At 37.9% G+C, this 22360-nt stretch overlaps 1 protein-coding gene across 1 annotated transcript in view; it reads left to right on the top strand.

Annotated features, from left to right (window-relative positions):
• Nucleotides 1-7363: 7363 nt before the first annotated feature.
• Nucleotides 7364-22360, top strand: part of COL28A1 (collagen type XXVIII alpha 1 chain) — a 57401-nt gene continuing 42404 nt past the window's right edge. The window contains exons 1-10 of the mRNA XM_033068717.1: nucleotides 7364-7496; nucleotides 7964-8523; nucleotides 9178-9198; nucleotides 9811-9867; nucleotides 11091-11144; nucleotides 12228-12269; nucleotides 12922-12948; nucleotides 13999-14043; nucleotides 16605-16649; nucleotides 17692-17745. Of these exons, the coding sequence (XP_032924608.1) occupies nucleotides 7364-7496; nucleotides 7964-8523; nucleotides 9178-9198; nucleotides 9811-9867; nucleotides 11091-11144; nucleotides 12228-12269; nucleotides 12922-12948; nucleotides 13999-14043; nucleotides 16605-16649; nucleotides 17692-17745 (1038 nt within the window). The remainder of the gene's footprint in view (nucleotides 7497-7963; nucleotides 8524-9177; nucleotides 9199-9810; nucleotides 9868-11090; nucleotides 11145-12227; nucleotides 12270-12921; nucleotides 12949-13998; nucleotides 14044-16604; nucleotides 16650-17691; nucleotides 17746-22360) is intronic.

Raw genomic sequence — 22360 nt, 5'->3', positions numbered from 1 at the left:
GTAAAACATTTACACAAATAATTCTAATTGGAATTTTGGATATTCTTCTGTGTTGTGGTTCTTGGTTTGTTTTTTTTTATTGTTGTTGTTGTTTGGTTTTTTGTTGTTGTTCTTTTTGGGTTTTTTTCCTCTTTTTCATTTTTGGGGGGGTCGGGGTTATGTGTTTGTTGTTTTTTTAGGGACAACAACGTGAGCCTCATCCAAATGGAAACTGTGGAATTTCAGGAACAGGTCTACTAGGAAGTAAAGTGAATCTGTTTTAAACAGTTATCATTTTAATCCTTGCTCTATTTTCTTGCAAATATAAATAATAATTTACCTTATTACTAAAGCAACACACTTCTCAGGCCAGTGCTATATAAATGACACAACAAGACTGTCATTTCAGTTCTCTAACAGCCTAAAACTGTACATACAGTAATTTCACCATTACAAGCCACACGGATTATAAGCCACCCTTCCGGGGTGTCGGCAACATTTCATTTTTCCTCCGTATACAAGCCGCACTGGATTGTAGGCTGCACTTTCGTTCACAGCGAGGATCCACATGCAACTTTCACAAGGTTGCCGATCAGTAACAGAATGGCGGGAACGCGGGATTTACTGGCTCGGGGCCATGCGAGCTCAGCCCAGCTTCCCCCCCGCTGTGGAGCTGCCCCGGCCCGGCTCGGCTCCCCCTCCCTCGCCGGGGAACGGCCCCGGCCTGGTTTGGCTCCCCCTTGTCCCGCCATAGAGGTGCCCCGGCCCAGCTCAGCCCTGCCGCCAGAGCTGCCCCAGCCCGGCATAGTCCCCGCCTCTTCCGCTGCGGAGCTTCCCTGGCCCGACTCAGCCCCGCCGCCACGTAGCTGCCCTGACCCGGCTCGGCTCCCGCCTCCCCCGCTGCAGAACTGCACTGGCCCAGCTTGGCTCCCGCCTTCTCAGCCAGAGAGCTGCCCCAGCCCGGCTCGGCTCCCGCCTTCTCCGCTGTGGAGCTGCACCGGCCCAGCTCAGCCCCACCACCATGGAGCTGCCCTGGCCTGGCTCGGCCCCGCCGCCATGGAGCTGCCCCGGCTCCCCCCTCCCCCACCAGTCCCGGCCCCGCTCCCCCACGGCTGCTGGGGATGACCCTGGCCCTGCTCAGGGCCACACAGGCTCAGCTCGGGGCTGCTGCATGCTCGCATTTCCAGTTGGCAAATTTCTGACTTTTTTTTCATATATTAGCCGCTCCGGAATACAAGCCGCACTTCCGGGTATGGAGCAAAACTTTAGTCAAAATGGTGCTGCTTATAATTGTGAAATTACTGTACTTCAGCAGTTCATGCTGCTTTGCCAATACGTTCACTTCTAGCTTTCATTATCTTTGCAGTACTCAGAAGATCGATGTGGTGTCCTGGTGCTCATATCTGAGTATCTAAAAGAAAGGCATTTGTGAAATTTCAGGATCAGTAGGAACTACAGAGTAAAACCAGTTCTTTCAGGACATGTCCTCCCTCCTCAAAGTGTTGTATCTTAGTCTTTTAATATCTTGGTCTTTAGCTTCCACCTTCTATTACAAGGGCACAAATGTTTTGCCCAGACTGTAGCCTCCTTTACTAGGTGTGTATAGATGATTAAATGCTGCATGAGTCACCCGGTATGAAGTACTATCATTAGTATCATTATGCATTATCACATAGATACACCAGAGGGCAGGATTTAAATAGCATAAATGTCTTCATAGCTTAAATATTCAGCAACTCAGTGGTCCTTTTGGTACACTTATTGCAATCTGGTTTTAAGAAGGCAAGCAATCACAATTTTCTTGCACAGTGTATAAATAGCAACAGCACTGAGGAGAGATATATCTAGTACTAGGAATAGTGATTTAAAAAAACTGTTTAAAATATTTATTTCAAATTGCACCTACTAGTGATGTCTCCTAGCCAGAGAACAAAATATCTACTATTCTTTATAGAAATTATTGTCATTCTTATTGAGTGAAGAGCACACCAGGGCAAAAAATATAAATTTAAGGCAGTGAGGTTTGATTGATGTCATCGAACAAACATAGTGTAAGTCCTCTGACGTTTTACATTCATGTACTCTAGAATACTCACCTTCTTTCATACTTGCATAGCTTGTATCACATTGATATTTAGTTGTGGCTTTTCAAGCAATAGAATAATAATTTACTTGGTCTGTCTTCATACAGAAACTCTCTCTTGTCTTTGTCAACTTTCTCTTTTTATTTCTTCTTTACTGTCTTTGAGTTTCAATGATGAGAATAGCAAGAAGTATTCAAGGAGGGCAGGTATGCACTAGGAGCAAAAACTATACATTATTTTTCCAGTAGAAGATATGACTCAGCATGTATGCAGGAGCTAAAGGCTTTTTAACTTGAAATTCAGACTAGAACTTTAGTATGGTCATATAATGGGTGCATTTAGACAGATTCAGTAGTACTGGCAGCTGAATATGTTGAGCATCTGGTTCAGAGCATGTGGTTCAGGGCAGCAACTGGAACACTGCTGTACTGAAAAGCTCTACAGGAAGTGCTAAAGTTAGAACAGTGCTGTAAATCTGGAGTTATTACTTCCATCAAATTTGATTTCTATGCTGTGAAAATATACACTAAAATGAAAGTGGAGGAAAAAAAAAGCTCTGAATCACAAATCAACGATCTTGTTTTGGAGCTGACAAGATTGTTGCTGTACTTCCAAAACACAGTAAGAAGTGAAGAAGAGCTTAGTCTGTTCCCAGAGACCAGTTACAGACCAACCTGTAACAGATTTACAGATGTTCTAGCTAGAGAAATGCAACCAAACTTGACCCCATTACTGTCCAAATACAGCATGTGCATCAGATCCACCAGGATACATGTATATTTGACTAGTAAAATTGTTATGTCTAAGTCTTAAGTGTTAACATTTTCTGATCTCTGCTAGATGAGAGTCTTGTTTGCAGGTCTCCCCAAAAAATGAGGAATCTTTGAACACATTTGGAAATCCATTCATTCAATTCTATTTTGGCACATAGTGTGGATAAATCTTGCCAACTGCTGGAAAAAGCATTTTTTTTCCCATAGCTGGTGATGCGAGGGGCTTGTTTGCAGTCCTCATCCAAGCATGCATAAGGGTAAGAATAAGTATGTAAACAGTGTGAGTGATCTGTGTGACTAATTTGTTGCTAATGAAATGTTTGATCATCACCAGTGTCTCTAATATAACAGATGCTGGGTGTTAACAATAATTATCGCTTGTAGCACTAACAGATATTTAGTGTAAAATTACTGTATTCCATTGAAATTCTTTGTTTTCTATGTGTGTAATGAAGGCAACATTTACTTAATGAAGACAATTAGCCTCAATAAAGATGACACGTATTTGACAGGAGATGATGTAGAGATTTCTAGGAAGGAAGTCCTTTAGGATGAAGCTGCAGCTACTGGGCCAGCAAATCCTTCCTTCCTCACTTGAACTGGATGAAGAGGATGAGCAATGGTGGCAGGTAGGATTTTTTTCTGTTAGCAGCATGTTCCTTCAGTACATTTCATGTTAACAGACCATGAACAGACTGACAGATCTTTGTAGGAGTGGTACACGTGTGTAAATGGTGTGTACAGTCATGGCGTCAAGTTACAGCTCTCACATGCAACCTGTCATGGCCTAACGCCAACCAGCAGCTAAGCAGTGCTCGGCCTCCTGTTTACTCTCCACCCTCATTGGGATGGGAGGAATGGAATTGGAAGGGTAAAAATAAGAAAACGCATGGGTTGAGAGAAGAACAATTTATTAATGTTCTTCAACCAATTAACTTATTAATTTTTAAAACCAATAACCATACTGTCATGAAAAAAGCAAAGAGAAATAAAACCCAATAAAGACAAATGTTGCAAATGAAAGCAATTGCTCACCAGCTGACACATGCCCAGCCAGCCCCTGAGCCATGGCCCCCCAGACAAGCTTCCTCCAGCTTTATATCCTCATTGTGATAGTTTATGGTCTGGGATATCCCTTGGGTCAGCTGGAGTCAGCTGTCCTGGCTGTGTTCCCTACCAACTTCTTGTGCATCCACCTCCGGCTGGGGTGAGATGAGGAGCCGAAAACACCTTGACGCTGTTTAAGCACTACTCAGCAACAGCTGAAATATCCCTGAATTATCAGCACTGTTTCCAGCCCCATGCCAGCTACTGTGGAGAAAATCAGCACTACCTCAGCCAAAACCACCAACAGAAACAGATTTGTTTCTGATTGTCTTATTATTCTTCAGATTATCTTTGCTAAGAGCCAAGATCTCTTTGAGTTCTTTAGTACTTGTCTCACTATTTAATTTAGTTTAAGTTACATATGGTATGATACTCATAGCTCACAGCACACATTAATAGATAATGGTGTTGCAAAGGTGTTTTTCTGGCTGAATGTCTATAAAGTGATATACCCTTGGAGGAGCAGGAAGTGAGAGCTTAAGGAAGTGTTTAGTCTATCAGTAAAGTGACCTTGCACCCAGGCTGCGTGAAGGATGTTTCTACTGACCTTAATAAAGACAGATACTTTATGTTCATGGGTCAGTTGTGCCTTATTCTTTTCCTCCCAGTTCTTTCCCTTTCACCAACATTTAAATGAAATCAGCAGGAAATGTCCTCTGTTTACGTGACAGCTTAAATGTACTTGTCTTACTTAAAAGCTCCTAGTCAACGTATCCCATCCAACCCTGAACTAGTGTGGTATTTCCTGCTGCAGCTGGATTCTGCGAAGTCTATTGGGCCTGATGGGATTCATCCCAGGCTACTCAGAGGGATGATGTCCTTGTAAGACCTCACTGAATGATTTTTCATTGGTCTTGGGAATCTGGAATGGTTTCAGTGGTCTGGTTGCTGACAAATACTGGCCAAATTTTTAGGAAGAGCTAGACAATGACTCTGGTACTACAAGTCTGTCAGTCTCACATCAGTGCCTGGTAAAATTATGGATAATATTATTCTGGAAAGTAGTGAAAAACTTCTGAAGGACAGTGCAGTAATCATCAGTAACAGGCAGCATGATTTCATGAAGGAAAACTCCTACTTGTCAAAGTTAATTTCCTTTTACAACAAGGAAACCTACCTAGTTGATCAAAGGAAGCCAGTTGATACAGTCTTTTTGGATTGCAGTAAAGATTTTTATACTGTCTCTCACAGGATCCTTCTGGACAAAATGTCAAACACACAGCTGGATAAACACATCTGATGGGTGATCTACTGCCTCACGGGTCATGCATAGGGTTATAGGTGACACAGGTTGTGCTCTTCAACATCTTAATAAATGACTGGGACACAGGTCTATAAGGTATGCTAAGTAAATTTGTTGATGATAGTAAATTTGGAGGAGGAGGTGTGGAGCCCATCAGAGAGGCCCTGCAGAGAGACTTCGACAAATTAGAGGGCTCAACAATCGCCATTTGTATAAAGTTTAACATGGGCAAGTCCCAGATTCAGCACCTGGGACAGGGTAACCTTGAATAGGGCTCTAGAGGTCCTGGTTGATAGCAAGGTGAACATGAGTGTGTCCTGGTGGCCTGGAACAGGCACTGGAACAGGCTCCCCAGGAAAGTGGTGACACCCCAAACCTATAACAGTTCAAGAAACATTTGGACAACTTCTTCAGCACATGGTGTGATTTTTGATGTTGGCCTATGCAGGGCTAGGAGTTAGACTACATTCTTGTGGGTCCCTAATAACTCAGGATATTCTCTGATTCTGCCCTGTCACCAAGGTACTGAGGGATGTCTTGTCTGTTAGGCAGTGCCTGTCTAGAGGACGTCTGCTACCTTCTGCTGGGCATTTACACTTAACTCCCTCAGGGCCTGTTATGATTTCTCGAGACTTACCATTGGCATACTTTCTTTCACCCCAAGTGAAAGAAAGTGTTTTTACTTAACACTTGAAAACACAATTTTACTCTGAAGCCTGACAGTAGATAGAGAAAACATAATTTCCTTGAAACATTCTGAAAGCTGCATGCATGACTGCCTTTTAGATACTCTGTCTGTGTCTGATGCCTCAGAAGATTTAAAAAACAGGAAGAATTTCTGAAGAAACCAACTCAAGAAAGATTTTTTTTTTTTAAGATGTCTTTTATCATTGCAATTTCTAGTGAAGATACCACCTTTGAGTCCTGCAGTCCTGGCAGACTCTCAAACCATCAGATCAGACTTCAGTTCTAGCCTGCAAGTGATGTTGTACTGCTCTCACATTTCTGATCCAGCCAGTGCTGCAACATTAACACAGACAAGCATAAGACATGTGACTGGCAGAGTGAAGGGTAAAGATGTAGGTTGTCTAAAAGTGGGGTTGTTGAATGTAAAAGTGCAGTTACTTGAAGTGGGAAAATTGACTGACACTGTCCCTTTAATAAATGGCTTGGTCTCTCACTCAGCCCTGGCCAAGTGCCCAACTATCTTCATTTAAACTCTGGCCAACTAAACAGCAACAGTAAAACATATAATATCTAGATGCAAGGTATAGCCATTCACAAGTGGATAGGCTATTTATTTATAGATTGCTTTATTTTGGTAAACAAAACATATTTTCCAGAATTACTTACAGATATTTTCTACACTGAAAACTTTTAATCCACAATTTGCTTTCTGGATGCCTTCAAAGGTAAGAGACAATTATTTCCTCTCTAGTTTTAGAGGACTGCACTTATGGTTTCTGTATATGTAACTGCTTGAGGGCTTGAAAAGAAGATTTAGGAAGGATTTTTATATTTAACATATTGTCTTCATTATTAATGAGATTTAAAATTAATTTTTGTAATACACACGCTTTTTTTTTAATCAGTTTTAATTCAGTATTTAATTTAGTTCAGTATTCTGTAAAAACATGTTGAATTACTCATTTAAAAATTCTAATTTTCATTTTATCAGTATATTGTCATTAAAGTTAGAATATTATCTTTATGAAAAATACTGCACATATTCTGTAACATCCATGTAATATTATTTTAATGTACTGAATATAAATTTAATTAAATATCTATTTTATATATTAATTAAATTTATATAACATATTTAATATATACTACATATATTATTAATTAAAGCCACTGTTTTTTAGATTAATAAGTTGCTTATACTGATGCTCCAGACTTTTTATTAAGAAAGAAAAGGCAGTGTTATACCCACATTTCTTATGTAATAAACAGTTCTACTATCCATGAGAGTTACAGTTGAGGTAGTGCTGTATACTGTGCTTAAATTATCTACACAGTAACTTTTTATAATTCTTTTTTTATATATTTTGTCTAGAACTATGCTTCCCACAAATATGTTTTGAAGTTTCTGTATTTATTTATGTGCTTCTATTAATGAAGTATTCACAGGGGACCTTTTACTTTTAACAGGAAGGAAAAGTTGTCAATTTAGGATGAAAGTCACTATGAGGAAAAAAAGCTTTTTCTTTTGCTTTATACTTCTGACTATGATAAGAAACCAGATAGTATGTGGGCAAAACAGAAAAAAAGGAAAGAATATTTACTCTCCTGTGCCAAAAGATGAAGGTAAAACCATTTTCTTAAAATTTTTGACTGAATGTGTTGCATGTATCCATGCATTTTAGCATTAATCTTTAGTATTTGACAACCTTCATGTGAGTATGTAAAATGTGATTTATTTTGAATATGACAGCTGAAAAATACTTCTTGACTACTTGGACATGGATTCCACTTTGATCAATGATTTTCATGGGCATGCATTTGTCTTAAGAGAAATTGTAAGGAACCTGATTTTTTGTTTGTGGTAAATTTTCTATACAAAATCAATTAAAATACTAAAACAATCCCATCAAGACCCTAACTTGACAATTTTTATTAGAATTTCTTGGATTCTTACAGTGAAATTTATCCTTAGAATTTTTACTGGAAAGATAGCGGAATCTTTGGGAATTTTTTTTTACAGAGAATTATCTGAAATCTGTTGTGCAGGTACTCCCATCATTCATAGATTTAACTTCCTTGTTCTCTTACAGGTCAGACATGTCTCATTGATATACTCTTTATCTTGGACAGTTCAGAAAGTGCCAAAAATCGATTGTTTGACTTACAGAAGGATTTTGCTCAAAATTTAACTGACAACATTTTCCAGATGAAGCCTGTGAAGTCTCACATGTATAATGTCAGACTAGCAAGTATGCAGTTCAGCAGCACAGTCAGCATTGATCATCCCTTTACAGCCTGGAAAAATGTCCAGAATTTTAAGGAGAAAGTCAGTTCCCTGGGCTTTATTGGCCAAGGCACTTATTCCTATTATGCAGTTTCAAATGCCACTCATCTGTTTAAAACTGAAAGTCAGAAGAGAAGTGTGAAAGTGGCGTTTTTGATGACTGATGGTGTGGACCATCCAAACAGCCCTGATGTCCAGGGTATAGCCACAACAGCTAGAAGTATTGGAATACATTTTATTACCATTGGCCTTTCTAAGAAAACAGTCCAAGAAGAAAAATTGCTCATGATATCTGGTGATTCGTCCTCTAAACACGTCCTGTGCCTGGATGACCAGAACCTGGTAGTTGATATAGCATTGGAGCTGGTAAGTTATGCTGATGTTAGTCTTGTAATGTGTCTATCCTTGGCAGATTTCATATAACCTTGATTAGATAAGCACTGAAGACAGTGCAGAAGGTTTTATGGTGCCTTCTCTGCTACTGCAGAGTCAGGACAGATAAAGCTTCCTTCTGCTAGCCACTCTCCAAGGAGTTGTGTCCTTGGACAATAATAGCTCAGCTGTCCTGATCACATTTCTCTGCACACATAGTGTGTCTCTGAGCATATGAAAATACTTTAGAAGATAGCTAGATCTCATGCATAATCACTGCGTCCTTCCCCTATATATTCTGTTTGTAGGGCTTTTGAAAGGAAGGTCTCTGATGAGGAAGTCTCTTCATAGTCCTTGTTGTTAGCACTGTGCCTTAATACTGTCTGTTTAACTATCCCATTAATTCTCATGTGTTTTCTGATCACTGTGTGTCACATGGTATAACCCTCTCTGCCTACCAAGAGCTTGTTTCTGTATGAGTAGTTTCACAGACTGGTTCTTGCCCCTTTGAGGAAGGACTGAAGGATGAAGATATTCATCATCTTTACCATTCACCGTGGAGATTTTATAAACTAGTGAGGAAAAACTAGTACTCTGTTGAATTAAGTCATATCTATATGAAAGTAATTTTTTTTTTTTTTTTTTCAGGAAACCTTGCTACAGAAGCAGGTAGGGTTTTTGTTCTTTGTGTTTGATTACTCTTATCAACACTAGACTTCCCAAAGTCTGCTTCTTCTATAATGCAAAAGTACTTGAGGATTAATCAACCTTCGATCTCTAGTTAAATTTTCTGACCATAATTACTTTTATTTTAACTTTCCTGCATTTCTTCCTTCCTCCTGAGAAATCTATGATATTAGCTCAGTAGTGAGTAGTATTAACAGTAAGACATAAAAACTCTTCGTACAAGAGTGGAATAGGTCTAATGCAAGATATACAAATTCATTTGTGGTCTCGTTAGAAAAAAATAACAATGTTAAAATGGTTCAAAATTTATGTAAGGTTTCACAGTACTGTGTATATATGCTATCTTAAATATTTGTAATTATTACAGTGACTACAGTCACTACAATAAGAAATTTATTTTGCTGTAAATAAATCAAGTAACGGATTTTGGTTGTTCTATATGGAAGTTTAATGTTGATTATATGAGAAATAAATATATTAGAACATCATTTATTTCCTATTATTGCACTATTATGTTATTTAATCTGTGGCAAAAGCAAAATTTTATGCTTTAAAAATTTGAAATAATATATTTGAAAAACATTCTCCTTGTAGTGTGTGCGGAAGATCTGTGAGTGTGAAACGGGAGCGAAAGGAGACAAAGGTGATCGAGTAAGTATGCGTTTATTTGAGTAGGCTCAAGAATTTGAATTTTAATTGAGATCAATACTGCACAGTACTTAAGTTGGTTACTATGTGAACTATGTAAAAAACAAGACATTAGCTGTGCATGTACTGCAAAAAGATTGATTTATTGTAGCATGTAATGTTGGTAGTGAAAGACCACTGTTAAAAGAGCTCAGAAAAAAAACTGTCCATAGTGAGATACTATCTTGAGAATATATTTCTATTATTGGGTAATAGAACCACTGTAGATAAACAGGAACCCAAATAAAAAAGTTGTTCTTGAATCTTGCAATGGGGAAGGAAAGGTCCATTAGACAAAGATTTTCACCCACCACCCACTTCTATTTTTGTAAGGTGTAAAGGTTGAAAAGTCTGAGGGTAATGGATATATGAGGAAAGGTCTAAAACTGTGCCTCCAGCACTGTCTTTTCTCTTGTAATGCTTCATCACATATTTCTTAGCTCTAGGAAGGAACAGAAAAGTGTGAGTTCAGACAATGGATGACCTCTCTGATCATTTTACTGTCTTTAATAATTCCCCCAGAGACAAGCAAGATACATTCAGAGGTTTTTGTCTTTCTCCCTAAACTCTAATGGGTCAACCATACTGTTAGCAGGTCATGACACCAGGACCTATCATTCAATCCTTTTGGATAATGTTCATCTGGTAATGTGCACCAGAACCTCTGTTTACAATTTAAAATTTTAGATACAAAAATTCTTAAGTCACTTTTATCCAAAATTATTAGATGCAACCTGTTACACAGATGTGTATACACCAAACTTTGTAGTCCCCACCGTCATGATCCTCCAAAGAGTAATAAAAAATGGTGCATTAATTTTTTCCTTAGGGCTGCTGAATATTGACCCTAAACTGTTCTGTACAGTTTTTTTCTAAGCAGAGAAGATGAGATAGTGGTGGTTAACTGAAAAATGAGAAGGAAGAACTGTGCTTGTTTTCTGTAATGCCTTCCTAGTTCGATTTTTCAGATGCTCTGTCACAAACGTATTTATCATGGAATATTGTTTAAAAGAGTTTTTTAGATACCTTATAATACCAGAGTGGGTTTAGCTAAATGAATATTGTGTCACATGTACCATACTTGAATCAGCGGGGGTTTCTTCTTCTTCATTTATTCCAGAATGATTTTGGCAAGCTGGAGAGTTTTATCCTCACAATGATAATAAGATTTTCCTGCTTTGTTTCAGGGCAGTGCTGGTGACAAAGGGGAGAAAGGTGACCCAGGACCAAAGGGAAACAAGGTAATGTGAATTTAAAATAAATAAAGCAAATTTCTATGCAGTTATTCAAACCATAGATGTGAATATAGAAAAGGAAAAACATGTTAAAATAAGTTTTTAATGTTGAGTCTTGCCAGTTTATAGCTAGCTGCCTTACAAGTGTGAGATAAAAATTTAAAACTAAACTAACAAGTTAACACTGCCAATCATTCCAGTTTTTCTCTGACAACAGAAGTCTCTGAATATAGCTGAAGGCTCTTTAGGTTCCACAGAGCTTTCTAACAGTACACACATCCCTTCACTCTAATAACTCTAAGATTTCAGTCATCTCATGATAATAGTTGAGTTTTCTATGCTAAATGAATGTTAATAAATAGGAAAAAACAGTTCTACTTGTTTAACAGTGTTCTTGGTTTCAGTGCAATATGGGTAAATGACAGGGTGCCACGGTCCACACAACCTGAGTGGGAGTCGTGATGGTTCGTTCGACCCCAGGGTGCAAAAGACAAACAAGAAGGGACTAAAGTTTTATTCAGCAACAAGCAGCAATACAGTTTATTGTGTGCCAACAGCTTAGTTTACGATATAAGAGAGAGAGAGAATAGGGAAACGAAGTAAAAAAGGGAGAGAGAGAAAGAATAGGGGGAATAGCTACCAACAGATGGGATGTTGTCCTTGGGTCCTCTGTCGATGTCTTCCATCCGTGGGGAGAAAGAGATCTCAAAAGTCTCTTCAGAAAGTAATCATTTTATAGTCAGTTTCCAAGGAGAGTGGCCTCTGGCCAAAAGGTGGGGAGATTTATGGACTATTGTGTTCAGAGGCCCGTGGTTTCAAGAAGCAGGTGCAGGAACAGGGCGCTATAACCAATACTTTGCTCGAGAGCAGCATACCATGGCAAAGCACCAAGCGCACCTGCACACAGTCCCTGGGCAAGCATCCACCTTGGCCAGACCAGCAATTCCTGTCCTAAGCAAGAGATAGGGGTCTTGGGGTCTCAGGGTCTCCAGTCATTTTGATGGTTGTGAGGCAGATCTTTGGACCAACCCCGACACATATTTCATATATGTAATACATACTTCAGTTGTATTCCTTTGCTTCCAATAGGGTGATGCTCAAAAAGGGGATCATGGAGAGAAAGGCGAAAAGGTATGTGACTACTACAGTGCAAACTCAGTTTTTGACTTTTCACATTTTCTGACCTAAAAATTTTATTTTCATTTTGTATGTGTCTACTGTATTCAATTATTTAAAGCACCTACACTAAGGCCTGGTTTAGAGAAGCGTGTATACTGAGAGAAACAGTCCAACCATGTGCTTAAATATAGAGATGAGACACTCCTTTCAGAAGGAACTTCTGAAGCTCTGTGATATTTAATTGACTTGAATTAGACTTGTCCCAAAGACAGACCTGATAAAAACTCTACATAGTCCTTTGGTGGTTTCTAACAACTGACAATTCTCAGAATTCTTGATGATTCACTGGAGAAAGATTAACACTTCTCACTGTGTAAGAGTAACTCAGTTTAAAAGTCCCATTTAAATGGCAGCATGTATCTACTAGGAGACTGACAAACTGAGTGGCATATTTACAGCTAATACACGAGTAAAAAATACACATCTAGATTTGCAGAGAATTATATATTAAACAATTTCAGAGAGATATTGTTGTGAATAGTCAAACTTCTGGAACATACTTCTTTACTGAGGGGGGTTGGGGTTTTTTCTACATAAATTAGCAGTATGTTAGGACTTTGCTTTCTCTTTTACGATTTTTTTCCTTTTTTCAATTTTTGAATAGGGTCCTCCTGGCTACAAGGGAGACAAGGTAAGTTTTTTGTAGCATAGAAGTAGTCTGAAAATAAATTGTCACTTGCTGACAGTGTATGTGAAAGAATGGAAAAAAGATCTTGTCTTTTTGTCATGAAGGCTCCTAATGCAATCAACTTACTTTCAAGTAAGTGGAAAATTTATGTAAGTGCTTACAGATTGGATTGCTGGAAATAAAATACCCACCAAATCAGAGAATGTAATCTAAATATTAAAAAGAAAACTGTCAACCACCAAAAATACAGTTTTTGGAAGGAAGAAGAAAGTTGGGGGTTGAATAAGAGGGAAAGAAAGAGAAAATGTTTACTACAAACACAATGTGACAATCATTAGCTTTTGAAAAATTTACCACAAGGAAGTTTACTTTTAACCTATCAAGAAAATTTTCAACGCAGTCTCTCCAAGAATATTAAAAAAAAACTATACATTTCAGTGACTTGCAGGATTCTAGAGATGAATTGCAAAGTGGACCATCATAGTGAGAAATTAAACAGATAGTCTCCTTTTGACTTTTCTTGGTTTGACACTTCTCTCTCTACATTGTTAATAAAAGCAGTACCTCTATGAATCTTTGTATTAATTAGTAAAATGCTTCACTCAATTTTGTAGTAGGATTTCATGAAAATGGGAACAGTAGACTCATAGGTCTACTTTTCATGTGTCTATCAGTATGTGAAATCATCAGTGAAACACTTAATTCTTTCTTCATTCCATATGTTCCGTCTCACAGTTGTTATTCAGGAGACTCTCAGACATCACAGTTATGAAATCTCTGGAAACAGTGCAGCAAGGTGGAAAACCTGCAGCAAGACTTATTAGATATTAAATGTAGTATCCTCTGGTATAAGTTGGATGGTTTGCAGGTATTTCAGAAATTGCCTATCTTGATTAGACCAGGTCTTACCTTCTACAGACTATGTATAATGATGCTACTTCCAGGTTCTCAGAGTCAACGAAACCTCTTGTGCTACTGCTTGCACAGTCTTTAATGCATGTAGTGTAATCAAATCATCTTGTTTAGCTGTGAACCCTTTGATTTCTTATAAAGGGTGAAAGAGGAGAATGCGGACCCCCAGGAACAAAAGGAGAAATAGTAAGTATAATTTTTATTTCAACTGTTTTTGTTTAAGATATTACAAAATCATGTAACATATTCATAAATGCAGCTTGAAAAGATTATTGTGAATTTTGAATACTTTATAATTCCCTGGTGGTAGAGATACATTCATAGTAGAAACATGGTTTGTAGAAATTGTATGCACAGTTCACCATATCCTTATTTTTCTATTTTGCGTAAGAAATGCAGATCCTTACATAAAACGAAAGCTGCCCGGACCAATGCCAAGCCTTGCTTACACAAGGACTGAACATATTACAGAGAGCACGCAATTTATTTCCTTAAAAGTTTAATTTCAATTTGAGTGGATAGTTATATTGCAATAGAAGCAGGTTCTTACCCAACATTAACAACTTTCAGGTCTATGAGCCTGACAGTTAATTAATTCACACTTTTATCCAGTCCTCTTTTCCTTTTAACCTGGAATGCAATAGTGTTGCAAGTGAATACAGATTTTTATATGGTTTATTTACATTCTGAAAGATGGAAGGATCATCTGATTATCTGACTTAGGAGTCATATCTTGAGTTCATACGAGCAAGTTTGTATGAGTCATGCAAACCACTGATTTATAGTTACAATTGCTAAGAACTGCCAATTAGATTGCACCTACTGTTCTCTTAAATTTCTTCAGTTTTACCACCCATATTAAGCTTATCTTTATCAAATACCACTTTGAAAAGTTTTTGTTTTCCTTGAAGCTGCTATTTTATGATTGATTTCAGGTAGGAATTAATGAATATTAATTCCAGAAGTATTTATTGCAAAGAAAAAAGGGCATTACACCCTAATGAAAATCTAAAGGCTGAGAATATTTTGTGGGATACTGTTTTTCAAAATTGGAGCAAATTTCAGACTTCAGTGAATCAGAGAACTCTGAAATATCAATGAAAAAGGAGAGAGCTGCATCTCTTAGAGGAACAAAGAAATATCATACCCTTATCCAGGCATGTGAGAAATAGCATGATGTTATGTGAAATGTCTACTTAGCTAAAAGGAAGCTGTTCAGAAGCTGGCAATGAACATGATCAAAGCAGACAAGGAAACTGGATGTAGAAAACATGCCAAGGCTGCCAGAAATCTGCTTGCTTCATTTCTGTTGAGGACAGTGATGAAAATAAACTTTGACCTCTGCAGGGGATCAGTCAGTTCTAGAATTCCCACCTTCACATTCACAAATCCTGAAGACAGAACAAAGTTACGGGTTTGTTTTTAAAGAAAGCATTCTAGGCTAGACAAAATCAAACACAGAAGACATATAGGCAAATGTATGAGAAACAAATTCAGTATTCTGAGGTTCATCTTTAACTGGGGTGATGGGTGTTGAAGCATGATTGGGAGTCTAATTTGAAAATGTTGCCTTTATCCACTGCCACTTTCTCATCACACTAATCAGACTGAATCTAGTAGTTTTAGTGCTGTTTATCAGAGCTTTTTCAAATGCAGTTCAGTCTTGAAATTTGGACAGTTTCTGTTTGGTTTTGGAATCAGAACTGACTCAAGTCATACATTTGTATGCTACCAAAAGTAGCCATCGCTGCATCAGCATATCACTGTACCATCCATTGCTTGTGTAGTTGGGCTGGAAATAGGCAGAACTGAGTGGGGCTTTCTTTCTCTCTCTGGTAGCTGATGTTTGGCCTGGGAGCAAATACCAGGGAGCAGAAAATTGTTTAAAATTTCTGACTCTGAATCTCTAGTGGGGGCAGTCGATGTACAGTCTGCAAATGTATCACTGCTAAATTTGTGAAGAATACTAGAAGTTCAAAATGTGACACATATCTTGAAAAATGCAGCAATCTGCAAGTGCCTCTGCCCATAGCAATGTTACTAATTAGAAGTAAGAGAAATAAAAAAAACCAGTAATTTTTCTCAAAATTGTTTTTGCTTTAGAAATAAATTATGATGGTGTATTGACTCAAGTAATAGTGAAATTCTGTAGAAAATGTATTATGGTGACTAAATAAAAAACAGTGAAGCAGAAAGATTTTTGAATAATCTGCAGTGCTTGAGACTGGTAAAAACTTATTAGATGGAGAAATCACAGCAAGTGGAACAAAAAGTCATGGAATTTTAAATTCTTTTGATGCATTTTAATGGATTTTGTGAATTATTAGTGTGATTCTGCCAGGCTATTAATCAGCAGTTTGAGTTAGTGAGATGACGTTACCTGAAGTTATTCTGATATAGAAACTGCAGCATTTTTTTAAGAATTCTGTATCTAATATGCTTCTAGGAATTAAATTTTAAAACCTGTAGCAAATAAAAACTTCTTAATCAAATAGCTAAGATGTTAAGTAGACATTCACTATGCTTTCTGCATATGAAAAGTGTTTTAACCAAATATTGAGGGTGGAATGTAACAGGCAGTTACTGAATACAGTATGAGAGCAAGAGTACTCTGGTGAGCGAATAAAATCTCTAGAAAATGCTTAAACAAAGATTTGAGTCATTACATGTACATGTTAAGTGCTTGACATTTGAAAGCAGATTGAAATTTCCTTTTAATCTGATAATTGAATCTAATTTTTCCTCAGGGTTTGCCTGGCTCTGTGGGCCCTACAGGACCTCGGGGACCTCAGGTAAGGGAACTAAAAGCTACCAAATAAAAAGGGAAGATTACAGTAATTTCACGATCACAAGCCGCACCGGATTATAAGCCGCACTTCCAGGGTGTCAGCAACGTTTCATTTTTCCTCCATATACAAACCGCACCGGATTATAAGCTGCACTTTCGATCGCAGCAAGGATCCGCGTGCAACTTTCACGAAGTTGCCAATTAGTAACAGAATCATGGGATCGTGGGGTTTACTGGCTCAGCTTAGGGCGGGCGGGCTCGGCCCGTTCAGGGCTGTCAATGGGGCTGGGTGGCCCAGCTAGGCGCTGCCACTCTGTGGGGCCGCTTGGGGCTGGCTGCCGCCGCCAGGCTCACTTGCCCCCACCCGCCTCCTGCACCACCGCAGCCACATTTGCTCGGCCTGGCCCGGCGCTGCCGACCCCGGCTCTGCCGGGCTTCCCCTCGCCACCAGGCTTCCCCCTGCCACCAGCCCCCCTGCACCGGAGACCCCCGTGCTGCCGGCCCCACTTCTGCCAGGCTTCCCCGCACTGCCGGGCTTCCCCCTGCCACTGGGCTTCCCCGGCGCCTCCGGCCCCCCCATGCTGCTGACCCCGCCTCTGCTGGGCTTCCCTGCCTCTGCCGGGGCCAGCTGGGCTCTAGCTCAGCTTGGGGCTGCCGCGGGCTCACACTTCCAGGTTGGCAACTTTTAGAACATTGTTCATATATATCCGTTCCGGATTACAAACCGCACTTCCGGGTTCGGACCAAAATTTTAGTCAAAATGGTGCGGCTTATAATCATGAAAATACTGTATATTCTGTAAGTTTCTTCTGCATCTAACCTGTCAATTCTGTAAAAAACAGCTGTGTTTTTCTGCCAACACAGTTTTTGAATATTAACAATATTCAATGTGTTGGGCACTTTACAGGGCATAATGCAGAAAACTCTTGTCCTTTAGAGCTTAGAATTGTGCTATATTACACTGTACCCCATTCAGGAGAAATAAAACCCCAACATTTATGCACATCTTCAAAGGCAACTCATTCTTTGCATTGACTTTTTTGTAGGGTATCAGGGGAAATCCAGGTCAGCAAGGCCCAAGAGGCATTCAAGGAAATAAGGTAAGATGTAGTTGTGTATGTGTAGTTGAATAGGTTATTTAGATAGGGAGAGAAGATGCAGTTTCTGTTCTACAGACACTCTGTAGACCCTTTATATTGTACCATCCTTTTTTTATTAGTGGTGTTATTTGTGCAGCAGTAATATCCCTGTCTGGGTGGTGCAGCACCGTGTGATGAAGACTTGGTGTTGTTGGCACGTGCACCCACTTGCTTATCTCCAATAACATTCTGTAGGGCCGCAACAGGATGCAACCAAGGATCTCCCTAGAGCCACAGCACTTATGTCAGAATTTCAACCACCTGAATATGTGTCTTGACTTTTGCCATCACATGAGAAACTTTTTTCTAGAATATTTTTGCCTGCAATGCCTGTGTTTTAAGGATTTTAAGTATTTCTACGTGAAGGTTAAAACCTTCACACTGAGTATTTATAGTAATTTTTAGTTGCTTGTGTACTGTAAAAACTCAGGACAACTTTGAAATTGGTCGAGGTATGAGATTTCATGACAATTAATGCCTTAGTGATATTTAAAATAGATAATTTAATGACTACACCTTGTCAAGCAAAATCAGTTGGTTAAAGTGTGATTAAGTGATTAATTTAGGAAATCTTCTGGTTTGCAAAACTTTGGGAAATTGCTCTCTGTGAATATGGTTGTCTCGCCCATGGGAGAGTTATTAACATCAATGTTTGGTGCAGAAAGATCTTTCATTTATCAGTTTGATACAAAGACTTTCTACAACAGGATCATTGATGGCCTGGCTAACAATCTAAGTTATACAAGACAAATTAATTCATAGAAAGCTTATTTGTAAAAGATGCACTGTATAAACACTCCTGTTTCTTAGGCAACAATTTTATTAGAAAATTCACAGAAATAAATTTAGATACAGGAAATGTTTATTATTAAAAGTTTGAAATATTGCCATCCATCATGATTTTCGTCCTCCTGACAAATGCTTTTTCATACTTCTCATTTCTTCCTCTTCTCAACAAAATGCTTGACTGGGAAAGCTGCTGCAGAGTACTTCACAAGTGGAAAAAGAAATAGGATGATGAGTTTGAAAGAAGCTATTCATACATGTGGTGGAAAAATCATGTCTCTCTTTAACTTCAGCACAGCAAATGACTGTAATTTTTTTATCTGTCATTTCACACTGATGAGTCCAAGACTGTAGAACCAGATAATCTATTATATACAAAATCATATTTGTTGACTCTTGTATGTCCTCCTGTCAGTCTCTTCAGATATTTTCATGGCTGCAAAACACACGCACCTTTCTCTAGAATCCATCTACATGGATACAGTATTTATGGTGTGTTGTTAGGCTTTAGCAGCATATTTTTAGTAAGAATAGGAAAGTTCCCTATTTTATCAGCTTTCAACTCCCCAGTCTACAGTTTAAAGTCTATAGTCAAGATTTTTCCATGCGCAAACATCTATACTAATGAAAATACTGCCAGACAAGTTTAGCTAATACACTTAGATAATGATACTTAAAGAGTATAGAAGAAACATATGTATGTTTAAGGATTATCTCTTGTCCATACCTAATGCCAAAACTAACCTTTGGCATTTTGGAGCTTATTTGAGATGAGTGAAAAATTTTTTAATGATCAGTACAGATAATCAGTGATTGTTTTCAGATTAATAAACAGCCTTTCAGCTAATAAAGGTCAAGGCCTTTTTTGGTTCAGACACATAGCAGTCTTTCCAATATCTTGTGTTCTAACAGAAGAATTATTAAATTGCTCTTTTCATGACACATAATACAATATCTCTGAAAAGTGGCAGTTATTTATAATAGCCTTGTATAAAATAAATAAGTTTATTATTAGTGCAGTTCCTTGGCCTTTCCTTTCTAATACTTTCTGCTTTTTTAATTGAACTAGTGACTTCATCTTGGTAGCATTAGTACTGGTGTGACAACCCAGAACACCACTGCTGAACTTTTATTCTTTGTTACTGGGCCATGTTGAGGATTGAAAAAGTAAATTCAGTTCCTCAAAATACAAGCTCCAGATCAAGCTCAGACTACAGATAATTTGAGTCTCAGCTGTGGAGTGTCCACTCACGTATCTGTCTGTCTCAGTGCATCCCACACCTGTGTAATGTGAGTTATGGTACAGATGCATCCTCTCACTTTGCAGTGCCAGGTGGGGCCAGTGTCATCTGAGTGCTGTCTGGGTGCCACTGGCTCTGGAAGCCACCAGCAGAAGAGGTTTGGTGGCATTGAACCTTCAAGTAATTCAGTTTGACTTGTCTGAAGTAAGGTAGCATGATGTCCAGAAGTATCTAAGAAATTACTTAAAGGAACTTTTCATTCTTTGCTTCTATTATTCATATATGTTTTCTTATTCTCAAGCCGCTGGCTGATCTCTCAATGTGAAGTTACACTGACTGCACAATACTTCCTTTCCTTCTAATGATACTGCTTTACTGTGTTGCCAGTAGTGAGTTGAAGCTCTTTTAAGTCCCACTGCCTGCACTGAACAGCTTTCCACTGACAGGACCTCTGCCAACCTGTTCCCATGCAGACATTAAAGTTTAGAAGTGATCTTAGGGAGCCGAATTAACCTTAACCTTAGTTTTTCTAATGCACTTTGTAATGAGTCCTTATCTTTAATAACCTCTTTAATATACAAGCAAATTTCATCAGTTTGCTTCTACCCTTTTTTCAAACCATGTGTGAATATGTTGAACAACCAGTATCCTGCCCAGAAGGCAGATCAGTGTGGCATTAACCAGAACCAGCTTTTTCCTCTTATTTGTAATTCTGTGAAGTTTTAACATCTCAAAAACACCTAAATAATCCTATTACCATATATATAAACTTTCTCCATAAAGAGGCCAAGGCATTTTAAATGAGACATTTGAGCTCCATTTTTATTTTAAAACCCATAAAATTATTATTATTATTATTATTATTATTATTACTACTACTAATTTGCTTGACTAAATATATTTCCATTTATCCAAATACTAAACTGTTCACAGTTGATATGTTAACAGTAACCTTACAAGACAGTATTTAATGACCATGATTTTTCTTGAAAACAGAGCTCTGGTACTGATTATAGCATTTTTGCAAATCTAAACTGGGATCCCCTAGTATTCTTAGTGTTGGATAAAAAAATTATTTTAGACATGCATATATCTATTGATTTACTCAGACTAGTTCACATTATTTTGTCTGTTTTTAATTTATTTTCAGATGCTTAACTAATATTTATTTTTAAAATTCCAAACCAACAACAATGTGTTCTATGCTATAGCACCAGTAAGGTTCCATAAGAATAAATTCAAGGTGTGTTTTGAAAATTTTTTTAGTGAGGACAATAATAGTGGCTACTCACAAATTTCAGTGAATGTTTTACAAACTGAATTATATGGTTACAGATTATAAAATTGGGGCATGAAATCCAGTTATGACCTGTGTTCCACTCATAAAAAAGTGATGGGCAGGGAGTACTTGTGGTTATCGTTTTAGAATTGATGTTGGGTTTATTTGAACTCTTGGACCAACTGCTAGATATAAAGTGCATGTTCCTAGAAATCACAATATATTAATGGAAAGGCTGAGAATTATGTTCTTAAAATCCCCTGCTGTAGTAAGGAGCCTCTCTGGAAAATTTTATTTGCATAATTAGATTTTCAATTAAAGGCTAAAGAACAGACATGTATTCAAACTTCTAAGGAAAAGGTTAAGCTTGAATGTGGAGTAGTTGTTCCCATAAAATCATCCTGGGACAATTCTGTAAAAAATCCATCGTGCATATTTTCCTGAATACATTTCCCAGAACAAACTGCTGAGGGATCTGCTTTTCTCTGAATGAGACATGAATTCTTTCCTCACTTATGTGGCATATTACAACTTTCCCAGGAGACTGAAAAAATCCAATTTTCCTATGAACATGTTTACTTCCTAGATATCTCAACTAACTTAGAAGTACAAAATATCAATAACATCTGTTATATCTAAATCTATTTGCATTTTTGTTGCCAATGTTTGCTTTAAAGATAAAATCATTAAATTTGAAAGTTTTTGTGGTATTTTTTTTACTGTAATTTAATCATTATCACATTGTAGACTGAAATACAGAGTGTTTCTGTTTCTTACAGTACATATGGGCTTTCTGAAAAGGAAAGAAATTATTTTTATTGACACTAACTGGAATTCTTCCTAACACAGTGAACAATTTGGGGGGTGCAGATACTGGGTTTTTTGGGTTAGACTGTTAGGTATGTTCCAGGCTTAAAATGGTACAATTTCAATATGTCAAAACATTAAGCTCAGATCAAGTGTAATTTTCCTTCCCATTGCTCCCAATGGTATTACATGCCACCTGAAGGAAAATCCCAATAAAGAGAGAAAAAAGAATGTGAGCAAAGCATTTAACAAAGAAAATTATTACCAAAAAGCTTCTTGGAGAAGCAGACTTTTCTCTTTATATGTAGACATAATATTATGTTATTGCCAGAAATTCATGGTTTTCATAAATTCCACATTACCTGTAGCACCAAGACTACAGAAGATAAAACCCAGATTTGGTAATAGCCATTTGAAGTTTGGAACATTCAGTCTTTTAAATAGACTGAATAATTTAAGTTTC

This window comes from Catharus ustulatus, chromosome 1, assembly GCF_009819885.2.
Source record: "Catharus ustulatus isolate bCatUst1 chromosome 1, bCatUst1.pri.v2, whole genome shotgun sequence".
Taxonomy (NCBI): Eukaryota; Metazoa; Chordata; class Aves; order Passeriformes; family Turdidae; genus Catharus; species Catharus ustulatus.
The sequence above is the reverse complement of the archived record's forward strand: the minus strand, read 5'-3'. Positions and strand labels throughout refer to the sequence as shown.